The sequence below is a fragment of the Canis lupus genome, chromosome 21 (genome assembly GCF_003254725.2).
Source record: "Canis lupus dingo isolate Sandy chromosome 21, ASM325472v2, whole genome shotgun sequence".
In the NCBI taxonomy this organism is placed as follows: domain Eukaryota; kingdom Metazoa; phylum Chordata; class Mammalia; order Carnivora; family Canidae; genus Canis; species Canis lupus.
Window position 1 is genome coordinate 24,588,791 of NC_064263.1, and position 25,814 is coordinate 24,614,604.

The 25,814-nt window shown below is 41.2% G+C and overlaps 3 protein-coding genes across 17 annotated transcripts in view; 1 reads left to right on the forward strand and 2 right to left on the reverse strand.

The window, feature by feature from the left end:
* PAAF1 (proteasomal ATPase associated factor 1) overlaps window positions 1-7,745 on the reverse strand; it is a 41,086-nt gene extending 33,341 nt beyond the window's left edge. For 2 of the 4 annotated variants that reach the window (XM_025459035.3, XM_049098890.1), the window contains exons 1-4: window positions 7,635-7,745; window positions 5,619-5,659; window positions 4,723-4,826; window positions 140-229 (exon numbers count right to left, since the gene is read on the reverse strand). In XM_025459035.3, the coding sequence (XP_025314820.1) occupies window positions 140-229; window positions 4,723-4,826; window positions 5,619-5,659; window positions 7,635-7,681 (282 nt within the window). In that variant the 5' untranslated portion in view covers window positions 7,682-7,745. Of the gene's footprint in view, window positions 1-139; window positions 230-4,722; window positions 4,827-5,618; window positions 5,660-7,634 lie in introns of those variants that run through there. The other 2 variants (XM_025459036.3, XM_025459037.3) reach the window with 2 other exon arrangements.
* Window positions 7,746-7,813: 68 nt separating this feature from the next.
* The window catches only part of LOC112667441 (cytochrome c oxidase assembly factor 4 homolog, mitochondrial), a 39,776-nt gene continuing 21,775 nt past the window's right edge, over window positions 7,814-25,814 (forward strand). Inside the window, exons 1-2 of one of the 6 annotated variants that reach the window (XM_049098904.1) lie at window positions 7,814-7,947; window positions 10,235-10,408. In XM_049098904.1, the coding sequence (XP_048954861.1) occupies window positions 10,247-10,408 (162 nt within the window). In that variant the 5' untranslated portion in view covers window positions 7,814-7,947; window positions 10,235-10,246. Of the gene's footprint in view, window positions 7,977-8,043; window positions 8,185-10,234; window positions 11,276-25,814 lie in introns of those variants that run through there. The other 5 variants (XM_035703833.2, XM_049098903.1, XM_035703832.2 and 2 more) reach the window with 5 other exon arrangements.
* The window catches only part of MRPL48 (mitochondrial ribosomal protein L48), a 100,482-nt gene continuing 94,807 nt past the window's right edge, over window positions 20,140-25,814 (reverse strand). For all 7 annotated transcript variants that reach the window (XM_049098901.1, XM_049098898.1, XM_049098897.1 and 4 more), the window contains 3 exons: window positions 23,854-23,956; window positions 21,352-21,441; window positions 20,140-20,443 (listed from right to left, as the gene is read on the reverse strand). In XM_049098901.1, coding sequence (XP_048954858.1) covers window positions 20,369-20,443; window positions 21,352-21,441; window positions 23,854-23,956 — 268 coding nt within the window. In that variant the 3' untranslated portion in view covers window positions 20,140-20,368. The remainder of the gene's footprint in view (window positions 20,444-21,351; window positions 21,442-23,853; window positions 23,957-25,814) is intronic.

Sequence of the window (25,814 nt, forward strand, 5' to 3'; positions counted from 1 at the left end):
TATCACACTTCTATGGTACCTTAACAATACACAGTAAATGAAATACTATTAATTATGAATATGTTTATAGCTCTCAAGCAGATAAAATGAAAAACTAACATGCTATTATATTCTCTGCTCATTTTATCAAAATACTCACACTCTTTGCATGAATTCTGGAAAAAGTAGTGTACGGTGCCAAAAACTTCGAGGATGCATTTTCCTTTGGACAAGAAATATGAATGCTTTTCTAAACAGAGAGGATAAGATGAAATTCATCAGTAAAGTTACTGCAATAGAATGAAAGGTTCTTAAAGAAAATATTAGGATGATAGGAAATTCCCATTTTTTAAATGTACCCTCTCTAATCCTCCACCAGCTCACGACACTATCACTCCCCTATAGATTAATCAGCAGCCCTTTTACTGCAGAGGGCTGCAACGTAATTTAGTATTGCTTAGCTGCCATTATCCTTTTATAATAAGTAAACTCTCATAGAAGACAAACTAACAGTAAGATACAAATGACAAATATGAGAGTATTAATTTTTATTTATTTAGAGCATTAGTTTTTATTTTTTTAAAGATTTATTTATTTATGATAGACATAGAGAGAGAGAGAGAGAGGCAGAGACGCAGGAGGAGGGAGAAGCAGGCTCCATGCTGGGAGCCTGACGCGGGACTTGATCCTGGGACTCCAGGATCACGCCCTGGGCCAAAGGCAGGTGCTAAACCGCTGAGCCACCCAGGGATCCCCATAGAGCATTAGTTTTTAAAAGAGAATCTAATATCAATACTTTCAACTAGCAGTGGGGCAAGGAACAGCATTAAAAGATAGGAGGAAACAGCACCAGACTTCAAGTCTAGGACCTAAAAGACCAGTCTAAAAGTAAACTTGTTGCCTGTAGGAATTTTTAGAAAAAAAATGTTAGACTACTAACATCTATAGTTACCAGAGGAAATTGGTAAATTAGGTAAATCATGGTACACTTACACATAAGCAGTCCCTGGTCAGGCTTGCAGTGATAACTCCTACCTAGGACTTAAACTGACTGCTCATTGCCCACAGCTGTATTAATTCCCCATGTGTTTTGCTAGCCATTTTAACATTTCAGCTACTGAAGCAAGAAAACACTGGTGACATAGTAGGAAATCATACCTAGAAAAAGATATTAGATTCAGGTGATATGACTTGCACACGGCAGCCTTTGTAACCATTCAACATTAAGTATGTTGGGGTCTCAAGGTAGCATATACAGAGGCATAAAAGGCCTGGTAAACCCTTCAGGAATTCCTGCAATATGACAGTCCTTTAACCTAATGCCAGAATACCAACACCACCACCTACGTGTCTATCTCCTATGGGAAGCTACTCACCAAATGGCCCCTAACCTGTTATCTTTGCAGCAGTACTTCAAAGTTGCTAGAAATTCTGCTGCATGGTGAAAATGTCTTCAAAATTTTCTAAACCTCATTCTAAGACTAATCTATACACAGCAAACACAGGTTCTCAGTTCTTTAGAAAGAACAGTTTCAAAATAATAACATTCTCATCACTAAAAATCAAAATGCTCTTATTACAAGTCTTCTACTACTTTAAAAAGACAGTAAGATTATCTGTTTATACCAATAGCACTTTCCTAGCCAGCATATTCATATGTGGCTGCCTGCAGGCTTTTCATTAAACAAGTTTTTGCTTCTCACCATATGACAAAGCCCATACAGCTGCAAGAGAGTTGACCTGGATTTGGAATTGCCTCCTGTAGCCAAAACTAAAGTATCAGCTAAACTCTCCTGGCTTAAATATTCCTACCAGTAAGGAAGGATTCAAGGAACTTCAAGAACTTAGTGTTCAGGCATCTGTAAAAATTGGGTTTGTTCTCAGACTTCATTTCTTTTTTTTTTTTTTTTTTAAGATTTTATTTATTTATTCATGAGAGACACAGAGAGGGAGAGGGAGAGAGGAAGAGAGAGAGAGAGAGAGAGGCAGAGACACAGGCAGAGGGAGAAGCAGGCTCCATGCAGGGAGCCCGACATGGAACTCGATCCCAGGTCTCCAGGATCAGGCTCTGGGCTGAAGGCGGTGCTAAATCACTGAGCACCCAGGCTGCCCAGAAGACTTCATTTCTTTGGGACTAATTATGTGAAAGACTTCAAGAATCAGTAGTTTTCTCCTGCTTGCCAATTAAGCAAATCAACCTTTAATCCATAAACAAACTATGAAAGAAGAGAAAATGTTGAACTACCTTCCAATATCAGCAGTAGAGAATCATGCTGTTAATGAAAATATTTTAATGAAAAGCTGTAGAAGATATCAAAACATAAAATTCAGGGCAGGGGTGGTGGAAGGAGTGTGAGCATTCCACTCTAAGATAAAATTCACAAACATTTTGTCCTCCAGGATTAAGTATTTAAGCATAATTTACTGTTCAATAGAACAATGCAGCAACATCAAATAGCAAAGTGACTCATGGCAATTAGGAAACAAATGCATTTGCAACCATAAGCACTAATTGTTTTACTCAGCAGGTACAAAGCAGAAATTAGCAATGAATTTGGAAGAGATAAGGATTGTATTAGGGCCTAGGTATGAAGGAAGAAAAGAGGTCAGCACTGAGGCTGTGGATATGGATACTGGCAAAACATTTGGGGAAAATGTAGGCTTGCAAGATAGTGTTCATATTTGGAAGTTTATAGGACTGGTTTCAATTCTGGCATACAGTCTAACTAGCTTTGATTATTGGGGTTAATTGACCTCTCTGAGTCTGTCTGCTTATATGCAAAATGGAAATTTAAAATGTCAATCCCACAAGATTATTATAATAATAATTCACTTTTGTAAGATTTTACAGTTTCATTCATATGCAATCTCACTCCCTGTTAATCAGCCTATACATAGAGTATCATCTCTGTTTTACAGATGAGGAAACTGAGGCTCAAAGAACAAAGTTATTTGGCCAAAATCATATTACTAGTGTCAGAGTTAACTAAAACTTGAACTCAGATCTTCTGACATTTTTCTACAATACCATAGCTGCTTATGAAAAACAAATGCAAAATATATGAAATAACATATAGCCTATTGCCTTGCAGAGGGCAATAAATGAATGTTTAAAATCAGTATCATCTATTCTCATCAGTATACCTGAAATATTTCATAACTAAAAAAAAATTAATTACACAGAAAAGGAGAAAGAAAGAAAGGCTTTGGGAATCATCTCACCCACCAGAGCATACTGATGGCAGAATGTGTAAGGAAAGTCAGATTATGGGTTCTGCAAATATTTAGTTTGGCTGTCTACCCACCTCAAGACCAATAAGAAAAACTATTAAGTACTATTAATGTAGGTCTTCCTCAAGGCCTAGCCAAAGGCATTATAAAGGCTACACTGGGGTGCCTGGGTGGCTCAGCAGTTAAGCATTTGCCTTCAGCCCAGGGCATGATCCTGGAGTTCCGGGATTGAGTCCCACATCGGGATCCCTGCATGGAGCCTGCTTCTCCCTCTGCCTGTGTCTCTGCCTCTCTCTGTGTGTGTCTCTCATGAATAAATAAAATCCTAAAAAAAAAGGGGGGGGCTATACTGTCCAATAATGGTAGATAATGGAGACATTAGATCATTGAGCATTTGAAATGCAGCCAGTACATATGAAGAACTGTATTTTTTATTTTATTTAAAATTTAATTTAAAAACTGATACTTGGGATCCCTGGGTGGCGCAGCGGTTTAGCGCCTGCCTTTGGCCCAGGGCGCGATCCTGGAGACCCGGGATCGAATCCCACGTCGGGCTCCCGGTGCATGGAGCCTGCTTCTCCCTCTGCCTGTGTCTCTGCCTCTCTCTGTGTGTGTGTGACTATCATAAATAGATAAATAAAATAAAATGAATTAACTAACTAAATAAATAATAAAATGAATTAACTATACCTTTAAAAAAAAAAAAAACTGATACTTGCCTCAGTTTTTGGAAAACTTTTTAAGTAAATTTGGAACTACTGGGGTATGTGAATCTATATTCTCAACTGTAAATGTATAGAACCTAAATACATTTATCAAGTATTTTCAATAAAAGGAGTCTGAACTGAGATGTGTGATAAATGTAAAATATACACACGATCTAAAAAACTCAATTAAGAAAATAGGAAAGTGCAATATCTCACTAATAATTTGTTAATATTAATTACAGGTTGAAATAATATTTCAGATCTATTATATTAAAAAGTAATTAGTAAAATTAATTTCACCTGTTTCTTTTTAACTTTTTCATGTGGCTCTTAGAAAATTTTAAATTACATATGTGGCTCACATTATTTATCTTATTAGACAGCACTGATACAAGGGAAGAACGCAACTAAAAGTATCTCAAAGTAGGGGGCCCAGACGGCTCAGTCGGTTAAGCATCTGCCTTGGCTGAGGTCATTTCCCAGATCCTGGGATAGAGTCCCACATTAGGCTCCCTGCTCAGTGGGAGGAGTCTTCTTCTCCCTCTGTCTTTGCCTTTCCCCCTGCTTGCCCTCTCTCTCAAATAAATAAATAAAATCTTAAAATAAATAAATAAATAAATGTATCTCAAAGTATATGTAGCTACAAAAGAAAAAAAAAACTCTTACCATTCAAAGGCAGTAAAAATTATTTACTATACAAATAAAGATGATACATATATAAATAATAGTATAAATATTTAAAGTAAATATATAGGTACTACCCTAGTTTTGGACTCAGTGTCATTTACAAGGCATAAAAACCTACCTTGTTTATCTCATTCACAATAAATCCTTCTGAAGCTGTAACTTCTGGAATGCCATCCTGGCCAATTCCTTGACAAGTTAGGCTGCCATACAAAGTTGGTTTCCCTACATAGCACAAAAGAAGCATTTCTCAAGAAAATAATAAGAATTTAATCCTGTTCTCCATGAAGACTCAATTCAGGCATCTGTATAGATGGTATGAAATTGGTTCACGAAAGAAAAAAACGTTCTTATGTTAAAATGAGGTGAAGTGGAAAAAGCCCTAGCATGGGAACCTAATTTGGGAGGGAATATATGCTCAAGAGCTAAAAACTAGGTACAAAGATTTAAAAATACAGCATTTGTAAGAAAGTTAATAGAGGGGCGCCTGGGTGGCACAGTTAGTTAAGCACCAGACTCTTGGTTTTGGCTCAGGTCGTGATTTCAGGGTCATGAGATTGAGCCCTGAGACATGCTCTGTACTCAGTGCAGAGTCTGCTTGAGTTTCTCTCCCTTTCCCTCTTCTGCTGCCCTCATTCTCTCCATCTAAAATAAATGAATGTCTTAAAAAAAGCTACTAGAGTGATCTCAAACTCAGTTTTACTATGAAATAGAATTCTTCCAGAATGAAAGTTGAAGATCATCATGCATATATGCATTTTTCCACAGTATATACACATAATACATAGCCAAGAGTTAACTTTCAGTAATCTAGACAATTTGCTTAAGGAGAACACTACTTTGCAGTGATGGGGGCTAAATAAGACATCCTACACATAAACTGCTCAAGAACATTTGAAAACTATGAACATTGTACAAGGAGTCTGAGCCAAGAGAAACTATGAGGCTCTCTTCTAAGGGTAGTAAATCCCCTTTCTCTACAGGGAAGGCATCGCAATTTGAGTTTATGGATATTACCTGGAGGGTGACAACTCAGCCAGGCCTCCCCTTCATCCTTCCTATGAAGAGAGACAAAAGACTAATTAGGTTCATTCAATGCTGAAAAGGATGCCACTGGTGCAAGGGAGAAAGATTATATAATTTTTAGTCCGGACAGTACATAAGTATGATCTAGCCTAATATCTCATCATCCACTGACAGATTATAAGACAAACTTTATTTAATGAAGAACTAGTCATGGATTAAGTATTTAATACATAGATATCTATTGGTTAAATGAATATTCAAATTATTTCAACAATAAGGAGTTCATTATTCATTTATAAGCTACACAGCTTTGAAAAATCAAGAATGCTTTATATTTAGATATTTATTGGGATTACTGTAAGCTAAGCCCCGTGCTAAGCACTTTGCAAACAGTATCATTAATCTTCACAATTTAACAATATACCTTTTAATATCCCCATGTTAAAGATAAAATTGAGGATCAGAAAAAAAAAATGACTTCCCCAAGGTCACCTAGCTACCCGGAAAGCTAAAACTGAAACATGAGACTAGTACACAATGTCTGCATTCTACCAACTCACACTGACATTTTTTAAATTTATTTATTCATTAGAAGCACGGGGGGGGGGGCGGAGGGAGAGGGAGAGAGGGAGAGAGAGAGAGAGAGGGAGAGGCAGAGACACAGGCAGAGGAAGAAGCAAGGCTCCATGCAGGAAGCCCAACGCGGAACTCGATCCGGGGTCTCTAGGATCAGGCCCTGGGCCAAAGGCAGGCGCTAAACCGCGGAGCCACCCAGGGATCCCCCTCACACTGACTTTTTACAGGTTTTCGAATGCACTTCCCAATCATCAAAATCCTCATCTCATCACCCTAACACTTTTAGGGTATAGTGAAAAAGACCTACGTTTTTAAGACAAAAGATTGAGTTTCACAGGAACAATCACTTATTGACTGCAAAATCTTGGACATGTTGCTTTCTGATTCCTCTCCTGCATTCTCCCATAGGCACCATGGCCCTCAGTAAATATCTGTTCTTCCTGCATTACTTATCACACATTCTGTGTAGTAAGCAATGTGTATTTTATTTTAGCTCACATAGTAAAGTGTAATTTTCTGAACTTCAGAAAACTATGCTTTATTCATCTTCACCGTTTCAATTTAAAAAATCCCTTAGTAATAACTATGAACATGAATAATGTTCATAGTTGCCATTCATGGCACTGCCGTACTGATCCTGGTGCACAGAGTAATAACTTACACGGTATCCATCAATCAACGTTTCAAAGAGGTGGTTTGCTGTGCATTCCCAATTAAGCTGTCAGCTTTTTTTTTTTTTTTTAAGATTTTATTTATTCATGACAGACAGAGACAGAGAGAGAGGCAGAGACACAGGCAGAGGGAGAAGCAGGCTCCATGCAGGGAGCCCGACGTAGGACTAGATCCCGGGTCTCCAGGATCACGCCCTGGGCTGAAGGCGGCGCTAAACCGCTGAGCCACCCGGGCTGCCCCAAGCTGTCAGCTTCTTGAGGGCAGGAGCCACGCTTTAAATTTAGATTACTCATCTAAACTCTACACGCATAGAGCATGGACATAGTGGGTGTTACACTGTTTCCTGAATAGAAGTGTCCAATATGTCCAACGTACCACTAGGGGTCCAAGGACGATACAAAGATTCCATCATACACTCAAAGACAACATGGAGGTGGTGGAGTACTAGGACCTGTGAATTGACGACCATTAAATATTTGCTAAACGCCTATGATTTCTCGGCCAAGAGTCTTCCTGCCTACCAGTTTTCCTGTCTTTCTCCAACGCATTGATCCTAGTTCTGATGCTCGGGTCACAATGCACATCTATATGTTCCCTTGGCCTCAGGGCAGCTCTGTTGAGAATGAAAACCATTTGCTACATTGTTGATCCCTCAACAAATGACGAAGGTAATCCCTATCCTGGACCGGGGAAAGCCCTCCTTAACGCAAAGACAACATGCGTTACCCTCCTCCGTCCCAGCTGTGGGCCTTGATTCACCTGAGAGCTTGGGCCCAGTCGCTTTGAATCCTCAAAGGCGCCGCCATCTTAACCCCGCCTCCACCTGCCCGCCTGTTCCGCCCTTTGCCGGAAGTGGGTCGCCAAAGGGGCTTGCGGCGCGGCCTGGGGGCGGGATCTATAGTGAGAGGCCACCAATGAATATGCGCGGCGGACCCGTCTCCTCCCACTTCCGTACTCGGCTTCCCAGCGGCGGCTGGTTTCCGGTCGGGGGCGCGGAAGAGTTCCAACTGCTTGCAAAACGGGGGCCGACGTGCAGAAACGTGCGTCCGAATTCTCGTGTCCAACCTGTTCGGTGAGCACCGCGTACAGCGTCCTTGCGCGGTAAGGCGTAGCAGGCACGGCGTGCGGCTAGCTACCGCGTATGCGCATGCGTTAAAGTAGGAGCGTAGCTGCTGGTGACTTGGACAGTTAAATTTCTCTGCTTTCCATGCCTCTCTCGTCCAGGCCAGCTGCCACCATGTAGCCTGCCCTGATCTTCAAGCATGGGTCTTCCTCTTTTTACTCCAGGAAAGGCTGAAGGCGAGATATGGTGGGGAAAGAGTACCGTAGCATTTATTGAACCCTGTTGTCGTCCATGCACTTTTCGTACATTATCTTATTAATCCTTACATTAATTTTGTGACTTAAGTATCATTAAGGAGGAAGCTAAAAAGATGGTATAGTAAGACATGGTGCTGGATGTCATGTCTTAGAATCCAGGGCACTTTATCTGTACAGTAATAAAAACTCATTGAACGTGGCAGGCTTCTTAACGTCCATTAGCTCATTCAATCATCAACAATCCTGTGAGGTAGACACTATTTTTGAAGAGAGGTTATGAAGTGATTTTTTTTTTAAGGTCGCTCAGTGAGTCAGTAACAAGACTAGGTTTCCAATCCCAACCTATTTCCTCTCTCCTTCTTGAGGTTATACTGCCTCCAAAGTAAATGGGTTTTGGGTAGGACTATGGAGTCCTTAAATCCTTGTAAATTTCCCATTGCTTAACATGGCCAACAAGACCTTGCTATGATCAGATACTTTCTCATAGTGCCAGTTTCACTTGTTTTACAGTTCTCCTTATACACTCTTCTCCAGTCATACAGAACTTTAAGTTCCTCTCCTGTATCAAATCCTGTCTTCAACTCCTGACACTGTTTGTCCATTGACTGGGAATATTCCTTCTCCCCATCTCTGGCCAACTTCCTATTCATCCTTCAAGTCTCAGTTTAGAAATCACTTCCTCCAGGAAACCTGCCCTGCCCATCCAACATGTCTGGATTAGGTAGTCCTCCAGTGTGTTCCCAACCTTAGCTATCTATGCACACTGTGTAGTAACATATTTGTTGTCTAGATTGTATACCATTAAGGCAGGAACTAAATTGGGCTTGGTGACTCCTGTATCCTCAATTCTAGCATAGTGCATCATATGGTAGGTACTCAATGATCATTTGTTGAATGAGTCAGACAGACAGGAAAGGCATTAGAGTGCTAATTCTTTTAAAGCCTTTCATGGTGCAATTTGTATAATGGCTGAGGTTATTTCCCTGCAAACCTTTCTCAAGTTCTTTCTATAGGGCACTTTCTGCTGGGTGCTCTGAAGCAGATGATTTTGGCAACACAGTCTGGGCAAATCGACCTCACAATAAGCACTTTCACCTCACAGGCTCATCTCTTGCCCTGGCCCATGCACACACTATTCTACAGCCACACTGAACTCTCCATTCCTCCTATATGTCAAATCCTGCCCATATTTGGGTACTCTGCCAAGTGTTAAACTGTTTTTTTCCCACTATAGGAAAAGGCTGATAGGAGAAAAGAAGAGAGATTAGGAGCATCTTGGTGGTTCAGTGGTTGAATGTCCACCTTTGGCTGAGGTTGTGATCCCAGGGTCCTGGGATCAGGTCCTGCATCATGTTCCCTGCTTAGCAGGGAGCCTGCTGCTTCCTCTGCCTATGTCTGTACCTCTTTCTCTGTGTCTCTCATGCATAAATAAATAAAATCTTTTTTAAAAGAAAAAAAGGATTAGGGCAGCCTGGGTGGCTCAGCGGTTTAGCGCCGCCTTCAGCCCAGGGCGTGATCCTGGAGACCCGGGATTGAGTCCCACGTCGGGCTCCCTGCATGGAGCCTGCTTCTCCCTCTGCCTGTGTCTCTGCCTCTCTCTCTCTCTCTCTCTGTGTGTGTGTTTCTCATGAATGAATAAATAAATAAAACTTAAAAAAATAAAAATAAAATAAAAAAAATATTAATTCTTTTGGGGTTGATCCAAGACAGCTGCTCCAAAAAGGTGACATTTCATCTAATTCAAATTCCATTAGCAGAATCCATTCAAGCTTATTTAGTGCTGTGCTAAACATTCTCATATACTTTATGTCATTCCATTGAATTCAAACCATTTTGCAGATCTGCTCTCTTGCCAGACCTAATGCTGATGGCACCAAGGTGAATCAGGCCCAGTACCTGTTCTCAAATAAGCTTACAGTCTCCAAGAGGAGACAGATGCATAAATAGGCTATAACAGTGCAGTTTGGTCAGTGTTATTTATAGTAGTGGAACCTCATAATCACATCCCTACTCTGACTTTGCCTTTGTCGATACTCTAGAGACTCCCAAAGATGTCAACTCAAGGCCATACCTGGGCCCGACAGGTGAAGAAGGAGAATGAGGAAGAGGACCCGCTGGACCAGCTGATCTCCCGTTCTGGCTGTGCTGCTTCCCATTATGCAGTACAGGAGTGCATGGCCCAACACCAGGACTGGCGACATTGTCAGCCACAGGTACAGGCCTTCAGGGACTGCATGAGTGAACAACAGGCAAGGCGGCGGGAGGAGCTGCAGAGGAGGAAAGAGCAAGGCAGTGCCCACCACTGAGACCCCAAAACACCTACCCCAGAGAATGGACCTCCAAAAACTAGCATCCAGAGAGACCATGGGAAGAAGTCCTAAACAGTCCAAGTGTGGGCCAAGAGGTATAAAACTCGGGGATTTTCTTTGCCCAAGACTAACGTTGAAAGCCAGGCAGCCATGGGTTTGGACATGACTGCTGTAAAGAGTGTCATATTTTCATTGTGAGATCCCACATATCCTCACCCATCATTTTCTACCAATATTAAGTATTGACTGATACTTGACAAGTAAAACAAAGAGTGGGGTTAAGGGATGTTCTCTTATCCTACATCTTGGATCAGTGTGCCAAGTACTTAACTAATTACATGGATGTTTACTTTTAAAAGTAAATTAACAGTCTAAGTGTAAATTGATTACCTAATCGAGTCTTCATTTATTCATTCATTGGTTCAACACATGACTGGCAAGTTTTTCTAAGACCTTTCCATGTGCCAGGTACTGTGTGAGTGAATAATATGATCTCATGTGATGAATAATAGGATCTCTTCCTTCATGTTACTTAGTCTGGTTTGAGGGATAGAAATAAAATATTAGAATAACTAATTACTAGCTATCATGTAAGTGCCTTTATCTTTCATTAGTTGATGTGGATATTTCATTCAGTCTAATGGAATGAAAACAAATGGGAAAATAACATTGAGTGCCTCTTATATGCCAGACAGATACAGAGTCTGACCTCAACCTGCTCACAACCCAGCAAACACACAATGTTGACCTGATATTTAAAAGGCACATTTAGGGACTCCTGGGTGGCTCAGGAGCAATCTGCCTTTGAGCGTGATCCCCAGGTTTGGGATTCTTTTTTTTTTTTTTTAAGATTTTATTTATTTATTCATGAGAGATATAGAGGGAGAGAGAGAGAGGGGCAGAGACACAGGCAGAGGAGATAAGCACGCTTCATGCAGGGAGCCCGATGCAGGACTCAATCCCTGGTCTCCAGGATCAGGCCTTGGGCCAAAGGCAGGCGCTAAATCGCACCCTTGGCCAAAGGTGGCGCTAAACCGCTGAGCCACCCAGGCTGCCCCAGGTCTGGGATTCTTAACTGACTGAGCCACACAGGCGCCGCAGTGTATATGCCTTTTAGTTAAACATGAAGTCCTTCCGTGATCCTGGAGTCCTGGGATCGAGTCCCACATCGGGCTCCCTGCATGGAGCCTGCTTCTCTCTCTGCCTATGTCTCTGTCTCTCTGTGTATGTCTCTCATGAGTAAATAAGTAAAATCTTTAAAAAAAAAAAAGCACATTTAACATAAAATACAGGTTTTCAGCTTTTAAAAAATGGAGAAGCTATCATGGAGCTTATATTCCTACTTGACAACAATTTACTGGAGCCGAGTAACGATGCCTCTTTTAGGTGGTTGTGTTTTCTAGTTGATAACAGTTGCCATAGCCTCTCATTTTCCTTCCATGGAACTAGACTGCCCATTCTGTTACTTTTTGCCTAACCCTGTAAGGCATTTGAGAGTAGGAAGGGAGTTGGAAGAGTGACTCCTGCCATAGAAGCTGGAATATAAAGGGGCATATGCTCTCATCAACATCAGTAACATTTCTTGAGCACAGATATATTAGAAGCACAGATCTGAAGTATAGTAGGCCCTAAAACGACTTTCAGTGTTTATGTGGAGGAGAGAAAGAGAAAAGAGGGGAGAAGATATGAGGAATACTAACTTAAAGGAGAATAAAATTCAATTAGAATGGGATGACTGGGTACATATATAGAGAGGTGAATCTCTGTGGGGCACCATCTGTTCATTGCTGTGGGTCATCAGGGAGCAGTGTCTGAGAATCTGAAAGGAGGGAGTTAGTTGGGTTGACCTTTTAATGATGAAGGATACATTACTTCAAGGTCCTGAGATCAAGCCCTGTCTTGGGCTCCACGCCCAGCTCTCACTCCCTCTCTGCCTCTCTCCGCTCTTCCACTCCCAGCTCACTCGCTTGCTCTCTCCCTCTCTAAAAAAAAAAAAAAACAGTACCTAGAAATCAGTAAGAAGCAAACAGCCCAATTGAAAACTGAACAAAGTTAAATAAAGTAGTATTAGCTACTTCTGTTGACAAAAATTAAAAGTATTTTTTTTTTAATTTTTTTATTTATTCATGATAGACATAGAGAAAAAGGCAGAGACACAGGCAGAGGGAGAAGCAGGCTCCATGCCAGGAGCCCGACATAGAACTCGATCCCAGGACTCCAGGATCGCGCCCTGGGCCAAAGGCAGGCGCTAAACCACTGAGCCACCCAGGGATCCCCAATTAAAAGTATTTATAATGACCATAATTGGTGGGGATGAAGAACAGGCACAGTCACACTACTGAAGGGATAATAAATTAGTAAAGCTATTGGAGGACAATTTGGTGGGACCTACAAATATTTTATCTTTTTTTAAAGATTATTTGAGAAAGACTGCCCATGTGCGTGAGGGGAGGGACAGAGGGAGAGAAGCAGACTCTCTCCTTAGTATGGAGCCCCATGCAGAGTTTGATTGCAGGACCCCAAGATCATGACTTGAGCTGAAATCAAGAATTGGTCACTTAACTGACTGAGCCACCCAGGTGCCTCTGGATCTATAAATATTTTAAATATTTCAACAGGGGTCTCCTGGCTGGCTCAGTTGGAGGAGCATGCAACTCTTGATATCAGGGTCATAAGTTTTAGCCCCAGGTTGGGTTTAGAGATTACTTAAAATAAAAACTTAAGGAATGCCTGCTTGGCTCAGCGGTTGAGCGTCTGCCTTTGGCTCAGGATGTGATCCTGGAGTCCCGTGATCAAGTCCCACATTGGGCTCTCTGCATGGAGCCTGCTTCACCCTCTGCTTATGTCTCTGCCTCTGTCTCTGTGTCTCTCATGAAAAAATGAATAAATTATTTTTTAAAATAAAATAAAATAATTTATTTCAACAGCAATTCTTATTTTAGGAGCCCTCTTGAATATATTTTTATGAGATGTATATACTATTATGTTCATTACGGCATTGTTTATATAATGAATAAATGGTCAAAATGTAAAACTCCATCAGTGAGGAATGTATTTGCTTATATATTCAAATATTTTACAACAGGAATGTATCTATATATTAATTTGTATAATTAAAATAGAAATAATAAGCTGTGGGGAGAGTGGATGGGATTTTAGCAGAGAGGAAGGGCAGAAGGACCTCTCTAGCAGGAGAAACAGCTTCCAAACCAGCTAAATGCAGGTTTTGTAGGACTTCACCTCAAACAGGGAGCTAACACTGAGTGGGTCACAGATTGCTTTTGGGCAAAGAGAATGCTGTTGTCACTCAAACCTGTTTCCTCAAGTAAGTAGGGATAATTCCTATTTAATAGGCATCCTTAGAGAATTATTTTTTTGACATAGAGAATTAACTAAGGAATCATTTGGGATCCCTGGGTGGCGCAGCGGTTTAGCGCCTGCCTTTGGCCCAAGGCGCGATCCTGGAGACCCGGGATCAAATCCCACGTCAGGCTCCCGGTGCATGGAGCCTGCTTCTCCCTCTGCCTGTGTCTCTGCCTCTCTCTCTCTGTGTGTGTGTGTGACTATCATAAATAAATAAAAATTAAAAAGATTATGTTACATAATATTTATGAAACATTTAACTCAGGCTGTTTGGTTCCAAAATTGCTCTCAATCTCTGACATACTGCTTTCAAATCCAACCCTGCCACTTACTAGCTGTGTAATTTGGGGCAAATAACATCACAGGATCTGTTTTTTTTCCTTCTGTAAAAATGCATATAAAACCTTCCTCATAGGCCTTAAAACTAATAAATGTAGACCTTTCTCATAGACTTGTTGAAAGAATGAATTAACTTTGGTAAAGACCTTAGAAACAGTGTCTGGTACCTAGTAAGCATTCACTAAATGTTGCCCATTACTCTGATTATTATTGTGTGGTAGGCACTCTCCTCAGTTACATTTTCTCATTAACTCCCCCTTACAGAGGAGGAAATAAAGGTTAGATTGGGGGTCAGACTTCCAAGTGTGTCTTATTCAGAAGTCTATGCTGTTCTCTGTTCTCATAATCTTCCAGTGCCTAGTATGATGTTTAACAAATAGTAACTACATTTACTATGTAAATATTACTCTTTTTTTTAAAGTGCTTTACAGGGCAGCCCCGGTGGCTCAGTAGTGTAGAGCTGCCTTCAGCCCAGGGTGTGATCCTGGAGACTGGGGATCGAGTCCCATGTCAGGCTCCCTGCATGGAACCTGCTTCTCCCTCTGCCTGTGTTTCTGCCTTCTCTCTCTGTGTGTGTCTCTCATTAATAAATAAATAAAGTCTTTTAAAATAAATAAAGTGCTTTACAGAAAGAAGATTAACCAGTGCACATTGCCAGTGTTCTAGATTGGCATGTTTTTTTTTTTAGTCTCTCAGTTCTGGAGCCCAAAGCCGTGAGATGTCACTTATGGTGGTCCATGCTCATCCCTAACAATCTATACCTACCTCTGTACAGAGGCTTGGTGACATGGATGAGTGGAGAGACCTCTTGGCTGGATGCCCCCCGTGACCAGGCCCAGGGCCGACTCATGAGTTGGCCCTTAACTGCAAGGTCCTTGGCTGAGGACTTGGCCTGTGCTCAGTACAAAGGTGCACAGTAATGTGTTTTACTAAATGAGTAATAAGAGATGCCTCCTACTCTCCCTCCCTCAGGTAAAGTTGCCAGGGTGTTGTTGGGCTGCTGACTAAAAATCCAAAGAGAACTGGAGCCAGTCCAGGTTGAAACCTTATACTTTCCACTGTATAGAATGATAGGGCCTCCTACTCTGCTCCAGCAGGGACTTAAAGCAGACAGAAATGGGAGGGATTCTTTACTTCTTTAGCAGCTGTATTCTGAAGAGTTTTCATTCTGTGGAGCTTGGGCATCTTTCAGAGCCTGCACGTTCTGTCTCAATGGCAAGTTAACCTGAAATGACTGGGAATGAAAGTTATTCCAGGGAGATTTATAAGAACTAAATGGATCATTTCAGATTCTTCAGGGAGATCAGACATTTGAAGACAAAAAAATGCCACAAAGAGATCAAAGTACAGATTACACCAGCACAGGACACATTGGCCACCTCTGTCTGCAGTGCCTTTCCAGCAGGTCTAGTTCTAGTTACACCCCATTCGTGCTCAGAGAGCTTTCCTTCCTTAAATACAGTTTATACCCTAGAAACAGGGGTCTCTGAGCTTTGCTACAGTGTCTGAATAGCCAAAATGTCCTGATCCCATTTCTTTCTTTGCAACTAAAACATACACTTTCAGAATCCATAGCTGACAATTTCCAGGCTTCCATGGTGGCCAACAAGGCATCCTGAATCAGAGGAAAGGGACTAAAACATGAACCTGAAGAATCTGCTGGCCTTACCTAGGAAGACTGTCCATTCAACCCAGGCATTCAATCTTCTTGAAAGTTACTTATCTGCATAAAAAGCCATTTCTCAAAATCTTAGTAATGTGCACTGAACCAGGAATTGAGTGAACGGGAGCAATCTCTGGCTGTCTCTGGCTAACTCGGTGACCTCAGACATGTCTCTTTCCCTCCTCCTATGCCAATGATCTCATCTGTAAAATATAGACCATAACAGATTATCCCAAAAGTTATGTATTGATGGAGCCAAAACCAGCACCCAGGACCCAGCTGTTCTGAATCCCAATCCATTGACCTTCCCTTTCATCTCTCCTGCCTACCCCCCAGGTTATTACAGTGGTTCTAAGCACAGCTTAACCCTAACTGGGACATTCGAAACTAAAAGCATGCTGAAGGAATGAACTACTGATAGACACAACAACATGGATGAAACGGTAAATTGGGAAGCCTGGATGGCTCAGGTCCTGGATCCCGGAATCCGGGATCAAGTCCCGCATCGGGCTCCTTGCAGGAAGCCTGCTTCTCCCTCTGCCTATGTCTCTGCCTCTCTCTCTCTCTCTCTCTCATGAATAAAAAAAAAAAAAAATATTTAAAATAAAAATGGTAAATGAAGTCAGACACATAAGGGTACATACTGTATGATATTTATATGTAGTACTAGAAAGACAAAACTAATCTGTGGCACTAGAAATGAGATTAACAGTTGCTTCTGAGGAAGAATAACTGAAGGAATTTAAAAGAACTTTCTGGAGTTATAGAAATGTTATCTTGATAGAAGTGTAGGTTTCATGGGTGACTGCATTTTTTTTAAGATGTTAGTTAGGAGAGGGGATGGAGCAGAGGGAGGGGGACAAGCAGACTTCATGCTGAATGTGGAGTCTGATGCAGGGCTCGATCCCAGGACCCTGAGATTATGGCCTGCACTGAATTCAAGAGTCGGACACTTAACTGAGCCACCCAGGTGTGCCAAGCATTTTTAAAACTAATCAGAGATACACTTTAGATCTGTTGTTTCACTATACATATAAATTATACTTCAATTTAAGAAAACTTTTTAAAAAGTATGCTGAAGAATTTTAGAAGGGAAGTTAATCTAACATTTACTGTGCTCTTGCCAGCCCATTTATATATATTATCTCCATCTCAAACTCCTAAAAAGGGATTATTCCCATTTTACAGATCAGAAAACTGAGGTTTATGAGATTAAAACAACTCACCTGAGGCCTTAAGACTAGTAAGTGTAGAAACTAGGAATAGCCCAGTTTTGTCTGACTTTGCTTTATAATAAGTTGTTTCAGGCAGGGTGGGAAAGTTATTTTCAACCTTGCATTCCATTTGATTTCACTGCCATGTGATTCTAGGAAAGTCCATTTCCTTTTGGACCTCACTCTAGAGAAGATGAAAGCTCATAATTGTTTTGTAACTCTGAGGTTCTAGCAATCACAATATCTCCCAACCTCCTTGCCAGAATAAGGCATTAAAAGCAATTCCCATTTATCTCAGGGCAGACTAAGGAGTAACAAAAGCTCTTTGACTCTGGTGAGAGGATAAATCATCAACTAGGTCAGTGACACAAGAGCTCCAAGGTGACAGAACCCAGCTGCCTCCTATTTAAGAGATAAACCTGACTCATCCCTCAGTGATGTAACAGAAAGGGATGGACTGGGAGTCAAGAGATCTGAATCTCACTCCCAGCTCTGCCTATGAGGCACCCTGTGACCTTGGGTAAAAACACTGCCTTTCTTGGGCTCCTAATGTATATTGCTAAAAGAGAGTGTTAGGCTGCCTGGGTCCTAATGTTCTTCAGCTCTAGTAGCTTGTCAGTTTAGGGAATCCTGTGTCCTGCTTCCACAGCTTACTAACTGGAAAAGAATGCTATTTTCCAGGTTCCTAAATGGGAGTCCATATGATATGGGGACAGTATGTATATATTTGTAAACATTTGTTTATTCTAATCTTTTTGTCTTCATGTCACTATACATGCTCCAAAATTACACTCCTCCATTAGCAAATTCTCTTTTATCTTCCCTAAAGGAGACTCAGCAATGCATAATTCTACAACCAAAATACCAGCCCTCACCTGAAAAATTCTGCCCACACTCCCAGTGGGCTTCACTTGGAAGGAGTGGCCTGCTAAACCTTTAATGTGAATTGAGCATTTTATTTTTATTTATTTATTTATTTATTTATTTATTTATTTATTTGAATTGAGCATTTTAATGGAGCATACCTGATATCTTGACAGCTCTCCTTTAGTGTTATACCTTGGGAGAAAATCTGAGTTTCCTCTTGTTACCTTTAGAGACCAAGGCAGAGAAACCAAAATAACTTCAGGACTGAAACTGCTGAGTTGCTAAGAATGCTCTGGGCTCCCATAGACCTCTATGTAGGGGTACCCCACAGAAACAGTGGAGCACAGGGGAGAAAGATCTGCCACTTACTAGCTATGTGTACCTTAAGGAGAAGGAAGTCACTTCATCTCTCCACATCTCTCCAAACCTGTTTTTCCATCTGTAAAACTGGGATTAATACCATTAACCTCAACGATAATTTTTATAAAGTACATAGCATAAAGGGCTCAGTAAACGTGAGATACACACACACTCATTCACTCACACATAACCTTTCACACACACAGATACCCATTCACATGCACACTCATATACACACCCTAAAAAACTGGTGTAAGGATTAGAGTTCATGTAGTACCTTGTACGGGGCCTAGCTCAATAAATGATATTATGTACAAAAATATCAACACACTAATGCTCAAAATAGGAAAAACATTACAGGTCACTTAGACTAGTGGTTCTCAAAGAAGTAACCCTGGACCAGTAGCATAAGTGTCAGCATCACCTGGGAACATGTAAGAAATGCAAAACATGTAAGAAATGTAAATTCTAGGACCTCACTCAAGATCTACTAAATCAGAAAATCTGGGAGCAGAATCCAGCAATTTTTGTTTTAAAAGCCCCCCAGGTCATTCTGATGCCTGCTTAAGTTTGAGAACCAGTGACTTAGATCAGAGTTTGACAAACTATTTTTATAAAGGACGCATAACAAATGTTTTGGTTTTATAGTCTGTGTCACAACCACTCAACTCTGCCAGTGTGAAAGCAGCCATAGATGATATGTAAATGAATGACTCTGGCTCTGTTCCAATAAATAGGCAATGGGGTTTTAGAACTAAATATAGGTGGTAGTTGTGTAACATTGTGAATGTATTAAATACCACTGAATTATCTGCTTTAAAATGGTTAATTTTGTGGTTTGTGTATTTCACCTCAGTAAACTACTTTTAAAAAAACAAGCAGGCAGTCAGTAGGACTTGGCTCACAGGCAATAGTTTTCTGACGTCTGACCAAGATCAACCTTAATTCTTGGCTTAAACTCATTCCAGGTAACCCTAATTAGCAGTTATGTAACATCTGCTTGAATAAGACAAGTCACTCACTACCCACAAAATAATATTTTTTCACTACAGACAGACCATGATTCTTTCTGGAGAGTCCCTTTCATATACAAAGCCAAAATCTCCATCCCTATGCCTTCTACCCATAAGGAGTTTACTTATGGGATCCTCTGTTTCACTAAAAGACTCAATGCCAGATTGCTTTAAAGAATGAGATCAGGGATCCCTGGGTGGCACAGCGGTTTGGCGCCTGCCTTTGGCCCAGGGCGCGATCCTGGAAACCCGGGATCGAATCCCATGTCGGGCTCCTGGTGCATGGAGCCTGCTTCTCCCTCTGCCTGTGTCTCTCTCTGTGACTATCATAAATAAATAAAAAATTAAAAAAAAAAAAAAAAGAATGAGATCACTCTAACTGGAGAAATACTGAAGAGAAACATGCTTCTGTGCTAAAGAGAAAATATAATCCATTAAAGATACTCCACAGGGGCACCTGACTGACTCAGTTGGTAGAGCATATGACTCCTGATCTCAGGGTTGTGAGTTAAAGCCCCACATTAGGAGGATCCCTGGGTGGCTCAGCGGTTTGGTGCCTGTCTTCGGCCCAGGGCGTGATCCTGGAGACCTGGGATCGGGTCCCACGTCGGGCTCCTTGCATGGAGCCTGCTTCTCCCTCTGCCTGTGTCTCTGCCTCTCTCTCTGTGTCTCTCATGAATAAATAAATAAAATCTTTAAAAAAATAAAGCCCCACATTGGGCGTAGGGATTTCTTAAAAATGAAATCTTAAAATAATAAAAAATAAAATAAAAATCAGCAGGGTGGACTGACTTCTAACATACACACACATACCCATCAGCTACAGATTTTTATTAGATGAAGGATGTCTTCGGTTAGCTCAAAGGAAAGTGGTGACAATCGGCAAGCACTCCTCCATACAAGAAAGGAAGCATTCTTGGCTAATGGGGATGGGTAGTTATGATATCTAAAGGTTAGTGTCTTCTGCTTAACTTTGACCACCCAGGAAGATCTTCCCCTTGGCACTCAACATCACCAGTCCTGACATGAAAGGGTCTGCAATGAGCTAGTTCAACTTGGCCAACAGTTCTTCCAGTTCTGGCCGAGCTTTGAATCTTCCCTTGAAGTCTTCTTCAGTGTGCTGGGGAGAAGAAAAAGAAAATATGAATTACTACAGAGCTCTCAGTTATTCAAAAATAGGCAACATTAAAAAAAAATCCATCAGCCAGCTCTGTAGAGAATGATTCAGATTCAACTAACTTATTTAGCATATACTATTTACCGACTTGTATTAGGATTCTGAATCAGACCTCCTCCATCTTAAATGAACTTAGGGTCTGGTGAGAGAAAACCAACTATAAAAAACTAATGTCAAATGTTATAAGTATCTCATTAGAAGCATTTAGAATGCCCACATTTTCCATCTACAATCGGAAATAATAGACATAGGGACTGGAATATTTAAGTCATCATGACCAGCACATTTTCTCCTGTATACAGAATATGTGAAACCCAAATAATAAGAAGAGGATTAACAAGCATGGAGTCACAACAAGGAGAACTGGATGTAGCAAATGGTATCAGTCTAAAGTAACCTGGTAGATCTGTCACAATAAGGCTTTAGCTATTTATGCTGAGGTTCCTAATGTTTTCCAAGTTTTCCATGCCAAACTTCCTTCTGATTGGCATACTTTTCTCAGTCAGGCTATAGTCAGGCCTTGAAGATCCAGGAAATTCCTTAAAGTACATTTCCCTATTTGTGCTTTCATTAATTATACTGTATGTAATTTTAAATCATGTTCTTTCTATACCCAATTACGTGCTCACTCCTAACATCAGGATATTGTGATAGAGTTCAGCTCCTGTGGTCCATAAAGCATCAGCCCGGATGCACTGGAAGAGTTAGGAAAATGATCACGATAATACCAGTCTGCATACCTTTCCTGTTTATTATCCACATTTTTGTCTCGTTTCTAAAGCCAGATGCTCTTATCCATATTTTGAGCACAAGTGGGCCACCAGGGGGCCTCTTCTCAAACTAGCACCTACCTCCTTCACTGACAATCTGACTCCTTCAGGAAGATTGCTTTGGATTATTTCCAAGAAAATCTCTGCAAATGTAGCACTCAAACCACTGATCTGCAAAAGGAAAGAAGATACTCTAAGAGAGGGTACTGAAAGTCAGGTGATTGGGCAGACCTGGCATGGGCTCGGTATCAGCTTCAGCAGAGCTACAGGGCCCATGGGTACAGGGTTAACACGCAGAGCTGGTTTCAGAGCTCAGCCTCTACAGGATTTCTCTTGCAACATTCAAGGTGTTTTTAAGTAGACTCCACACCCAGTGGCACCTGGGTGGCTCAACCTGTTAAGCATCTGCCTTTGGTTCAGGTCATGATTCCAGGTATGATGGAGCCCTGCCTCTCCCTCTGCCCCTCTCCCACTCATTCTCTCTCTCTTTTTCTCTCGCTCTCAAATAAATGAAATCTTTTTTAATATTTCATTTATTTGAGAGCGAGAGAGCACACATGCATGTGCACAGCAGGGGAAGTGGCAGACAGAGAAGAGGTCCCCTGCTGAGCAGGGAGCCTGATGTGGGGCTCAATCCCACACCCCAGGATCATGACTTGAGCAGAAGGCAGACGTGTAACCAACTAAAGCACTCAGACCCTCCTCAAATAAATAAAATCTCTCTTTTTTTAAGATTTTATTTATTCATGAGAGACACAGAGAGAGGCAGAGACATTGGCAGAGGGAGAAGCATGCTCCCCACTGGGAGCCTGATGCAGAACTCAATCCCTGGATCCCGGGATCACGCCCTGAGCTGAAGGCAGATGCTCAACCACTGAGCCACCCAGGCATCCCAAATAAATAAAACCCTAAAAACAAACAAACAAACAAACAAACAAAAGACAAAGTAGGCTCCACATCCAGTGTGGAGCCAGGTAAAGGGCTTGAACTCACAACCCAAGATCAGGACCTGAGCTGAGATCAAGAGCTGGACACTTAACTGACTGAGCCATCCAGGAGCCCAAATATCTAATTATTTTCTTTGTTAGCACAGATTTAAGGTGTTACTACCTTAACATTCCTTTCATTATCTTGCTGATAAACTTCTTGAGTGGATCAAGAGGGGGTGACATCCATACATTAGAATATTATTTGGCAATAAAAAGGAATGAAACACTGACACCTGCTACAACATGGATAAACCCCGAAAACATGCTCAGTGAAAGAAGCCAGACATAAAAGGCCATATATGGTACAATTACATTTAAGTGAAATGTCTCAAAGAGGTAAAACCATAGAGGCAGAAATAATTAGTGGTTGTCAGGAGCTAGAGCGATGGTGAAAGAGGAGTGACTATAAACGGGTAGTTTCTTTTTGGGGCGATTAAATTGTTCAAAAATTGATTGTGGTAATGATTGCATAACTGAATATATTAAAACCCACTTAACTGTACACTTTAAAAGGGTAAATTGTGGGATCCCTGGGTGGCGCAGCGGTTTGGCGCCTGACTTTGGCCCAGGGCGCGATCCTGGAGACCCGGGATCGAATCCCACGTCGGGCTCCCGGTGCATGGAGCCTGCTTCTCCCTCTGCCTATGTCTCTGCCTCTCTCTCTGTGTGTGTGACTATTATAAATAAATAAAAATTTTAAAAAACAATAAAAAAATAAAAGGGTAAATTGTATATGAATAAAACATCAATAAAGATGTTATAAAAAGGGGTGATAGTAAGTATGAATTTTTAATAACCCTGGGTACCCTCATGGTAGTGTGGTTCTATGTTTGTCTCTGCAGTAGAACAACAGAAACTATGTCTAGATTTAAAGACACTGAGGGGTTTTGCTCTCGGCAGGAAAACGTCATGATCACACTGGTAAGAGGGTAAGGCAAGGGGTGAAGCTATAGAATTTGGTAAATGAATGGATATCAGAGGACAAAGAAGAGTTAAACATTAGCTCAAAGGTGGGGAGGATTACAGAAAAAGAAAAATGTCAGTTCCTCTACAATTAGTTTTATATGCTGAGTATAGGACACCTGTGGAATATCCCAGTGGAGAAGTCCAGTAAACAAGTGGATACTAGGTTTGAAGCTCAACCAAAAAGATCAGGACTGGAGATGTATATCAGGGGGTTATCAGTATATAACGATGGTCACTGAGGCCAGGAAAATGAATGAGATTGCACGGAGGGTAGGTATTACATAAGGAGAAATGGAGGGATCAGAACTAAACCCTAAAGAAAGGACACCTGGGTGGCTCAGTGCTTGAGTGTCTGCCCCTGGATCCCCAGGTCCGGAGATCAAGTCCTGCATTGGGCTCCCTGCAATGGGAGTCCTGCTCCTCCCTCTATGTCTCTGCCTCTCTCTCTGTGTGTCTCTCATGAATAAATAGATAAAATATTTATAAATAAATAAATAACCCTAAAGAACATCATCATTCAAGGAGCAGCCAAGAGGAAGACGAGGACATTGTAGAAACAGAAAAAAAAAAATGGGCAGAAGAACCAGGAAAGGCAAATATGTTTCAAAGTTTCTCCCATAGTGCCTACCTGAACCACTCGTTCATGAGTGGTAAGAACTGAGTCCAGGAGCATTTTGTTACCTTGGTCCTGCAGCCGCAACACTTCCATGGTTTTGGTGGGCATTGCATAACTGTGGGAAGGAAGAGTTGGCCATGAACAGGGCTCACTGAAGTCAGCAGCACCACTCCAATCAGGGTAGTCCCTGAGTAAAGCCCCTGCTGCAATGCAGTAGCTCCTGGAATCTAGGGCTGTTCATCTGCAGCCAGGGGGAAGTAACCAGATCCTCCTAAGCCTCCTCCAGAAGCTTCTAAACTCCCTGAAGGGACAGACCATGTCTAATGCCTTTCTGCATCCCTAGTTCTTGCCTGACACAACATTGCATAAACCTGGTGATTAATAACTATTTGCTGCTCCTAAAGAAAAGCCAATTCCAAAAGAATCAATGTCATCACCTCTGAGGCTAACCTTGGGTAGTTCACCTCTTCTGGAGAAATGAGGCATGAAACCTAACTGTTTTCAAAGAGTAAGATTTCTCAACCTCAGCACTATTAACATTTTAGACCAAATAATTCTTTGTTGTGGGGGACTGGCCTATGTATCCCTAATCTCTACCCACAAGATGCCAGTACTACCCTCTGAAGTGGTAACAATAAAAATTATCTCCAAGGGTGCCTGTGTGGCTCAGTTGCTTAAGTGTCTGACTTCAGCTCAGGTCATGATCTCAGGGTGCTGGGATCAGTGGCTCTGCCTTAGGCTCTACACTCAGTGGGGAGGCTGCTTCTCCCTCCCCCTGTTTGTGCTCTGTCTCTCTCTCAAATAAATAAATAAAGTTATCTCCAGACATTGTTAAAAGTCCCTGGCTTGAGAAATATTGTTGTATAGACTATGCTTGCTATGATAAGCTTCAGCAGATCTACATGCTGCAGTGAAAACACTGGATTTGGGGTCAGATCTTAGCCCTACAGCTTATTAGCGATTTTTACGAAGGTAAATTACCTGTCTCTCTGGGCCTTAGTTTCTTCCAGAATAAACGGGATTACAATCTAGGTCTATATCAGTAGACATGTGGAGATCAGGCATGGTGATGAGATTGGACCAATGGCTACACAGAAATATGGTATTAGTGTTGTGTTCGTCTTATCAAAAAGTTCATCAAAATGAAGATAAATGGGATAATAACAACAGTTATTAAAATTCCTGAATTTTCATGTTACACAAAACTTCATCAATTGATAGCAAGGGGCATGGCCCTCTATGAAATGAATAATGGAAAATGGATTAGAAAAAAAAAAAGAAGAAAATGGATTAGAAAATCCAGTCAGTCCTGGATTTAAGTGTTGACTCTACTACTTCTTACCAAATTAATTCAGCTTTTGAGTCTCAGATTCTTCAGCTACAAAATGGGTATAATAAGGATAATAATAGCTAGTTCATAGGGTTGTTGCAATGATTAAATGAGATTACATAAGTAATTTGCTTGGCATAATATGCCTATAACTGCCAGTTCCTTTTTTTTTTTTTTTTTTTTAAGATTTCATCTATTTATTTGATAGAGCACAAGCAGGAGGAGCAACGGAGAGGGAGAAATAGGCCCCCCGCTGAGCAGGGAGCCCAATGCAATGTGGGGCTTGATCCCAGGACCCTGAGATCGTGACCTGAGCCAATGGCAGAAACTTAACCAAATGAGCCACCCAGGCGCCCTTCCTTTGCTCTTGTAAACAGTAAATGCTAGGTATTACAAACTCTTCCAGGTAACCTCCCTAAATTAACATTCCTTCTTACTTTCCAGTACAATTTCTAATCTCCTCTTCCAATTCAAATTTGGCAATAACTTCCCTACATAAAAAAAAAAATAAGGACACATTCATAGACTTGTCAGGAAAGATCAAATAAAAGTAAGTATATAAAGCTTTCAGGAAAAAAAAATAAAGCTTTCAGGAAAGTGAAAAGCACTCTGAAATGCTCTTTTTCCTTCTTGACATTCTGTA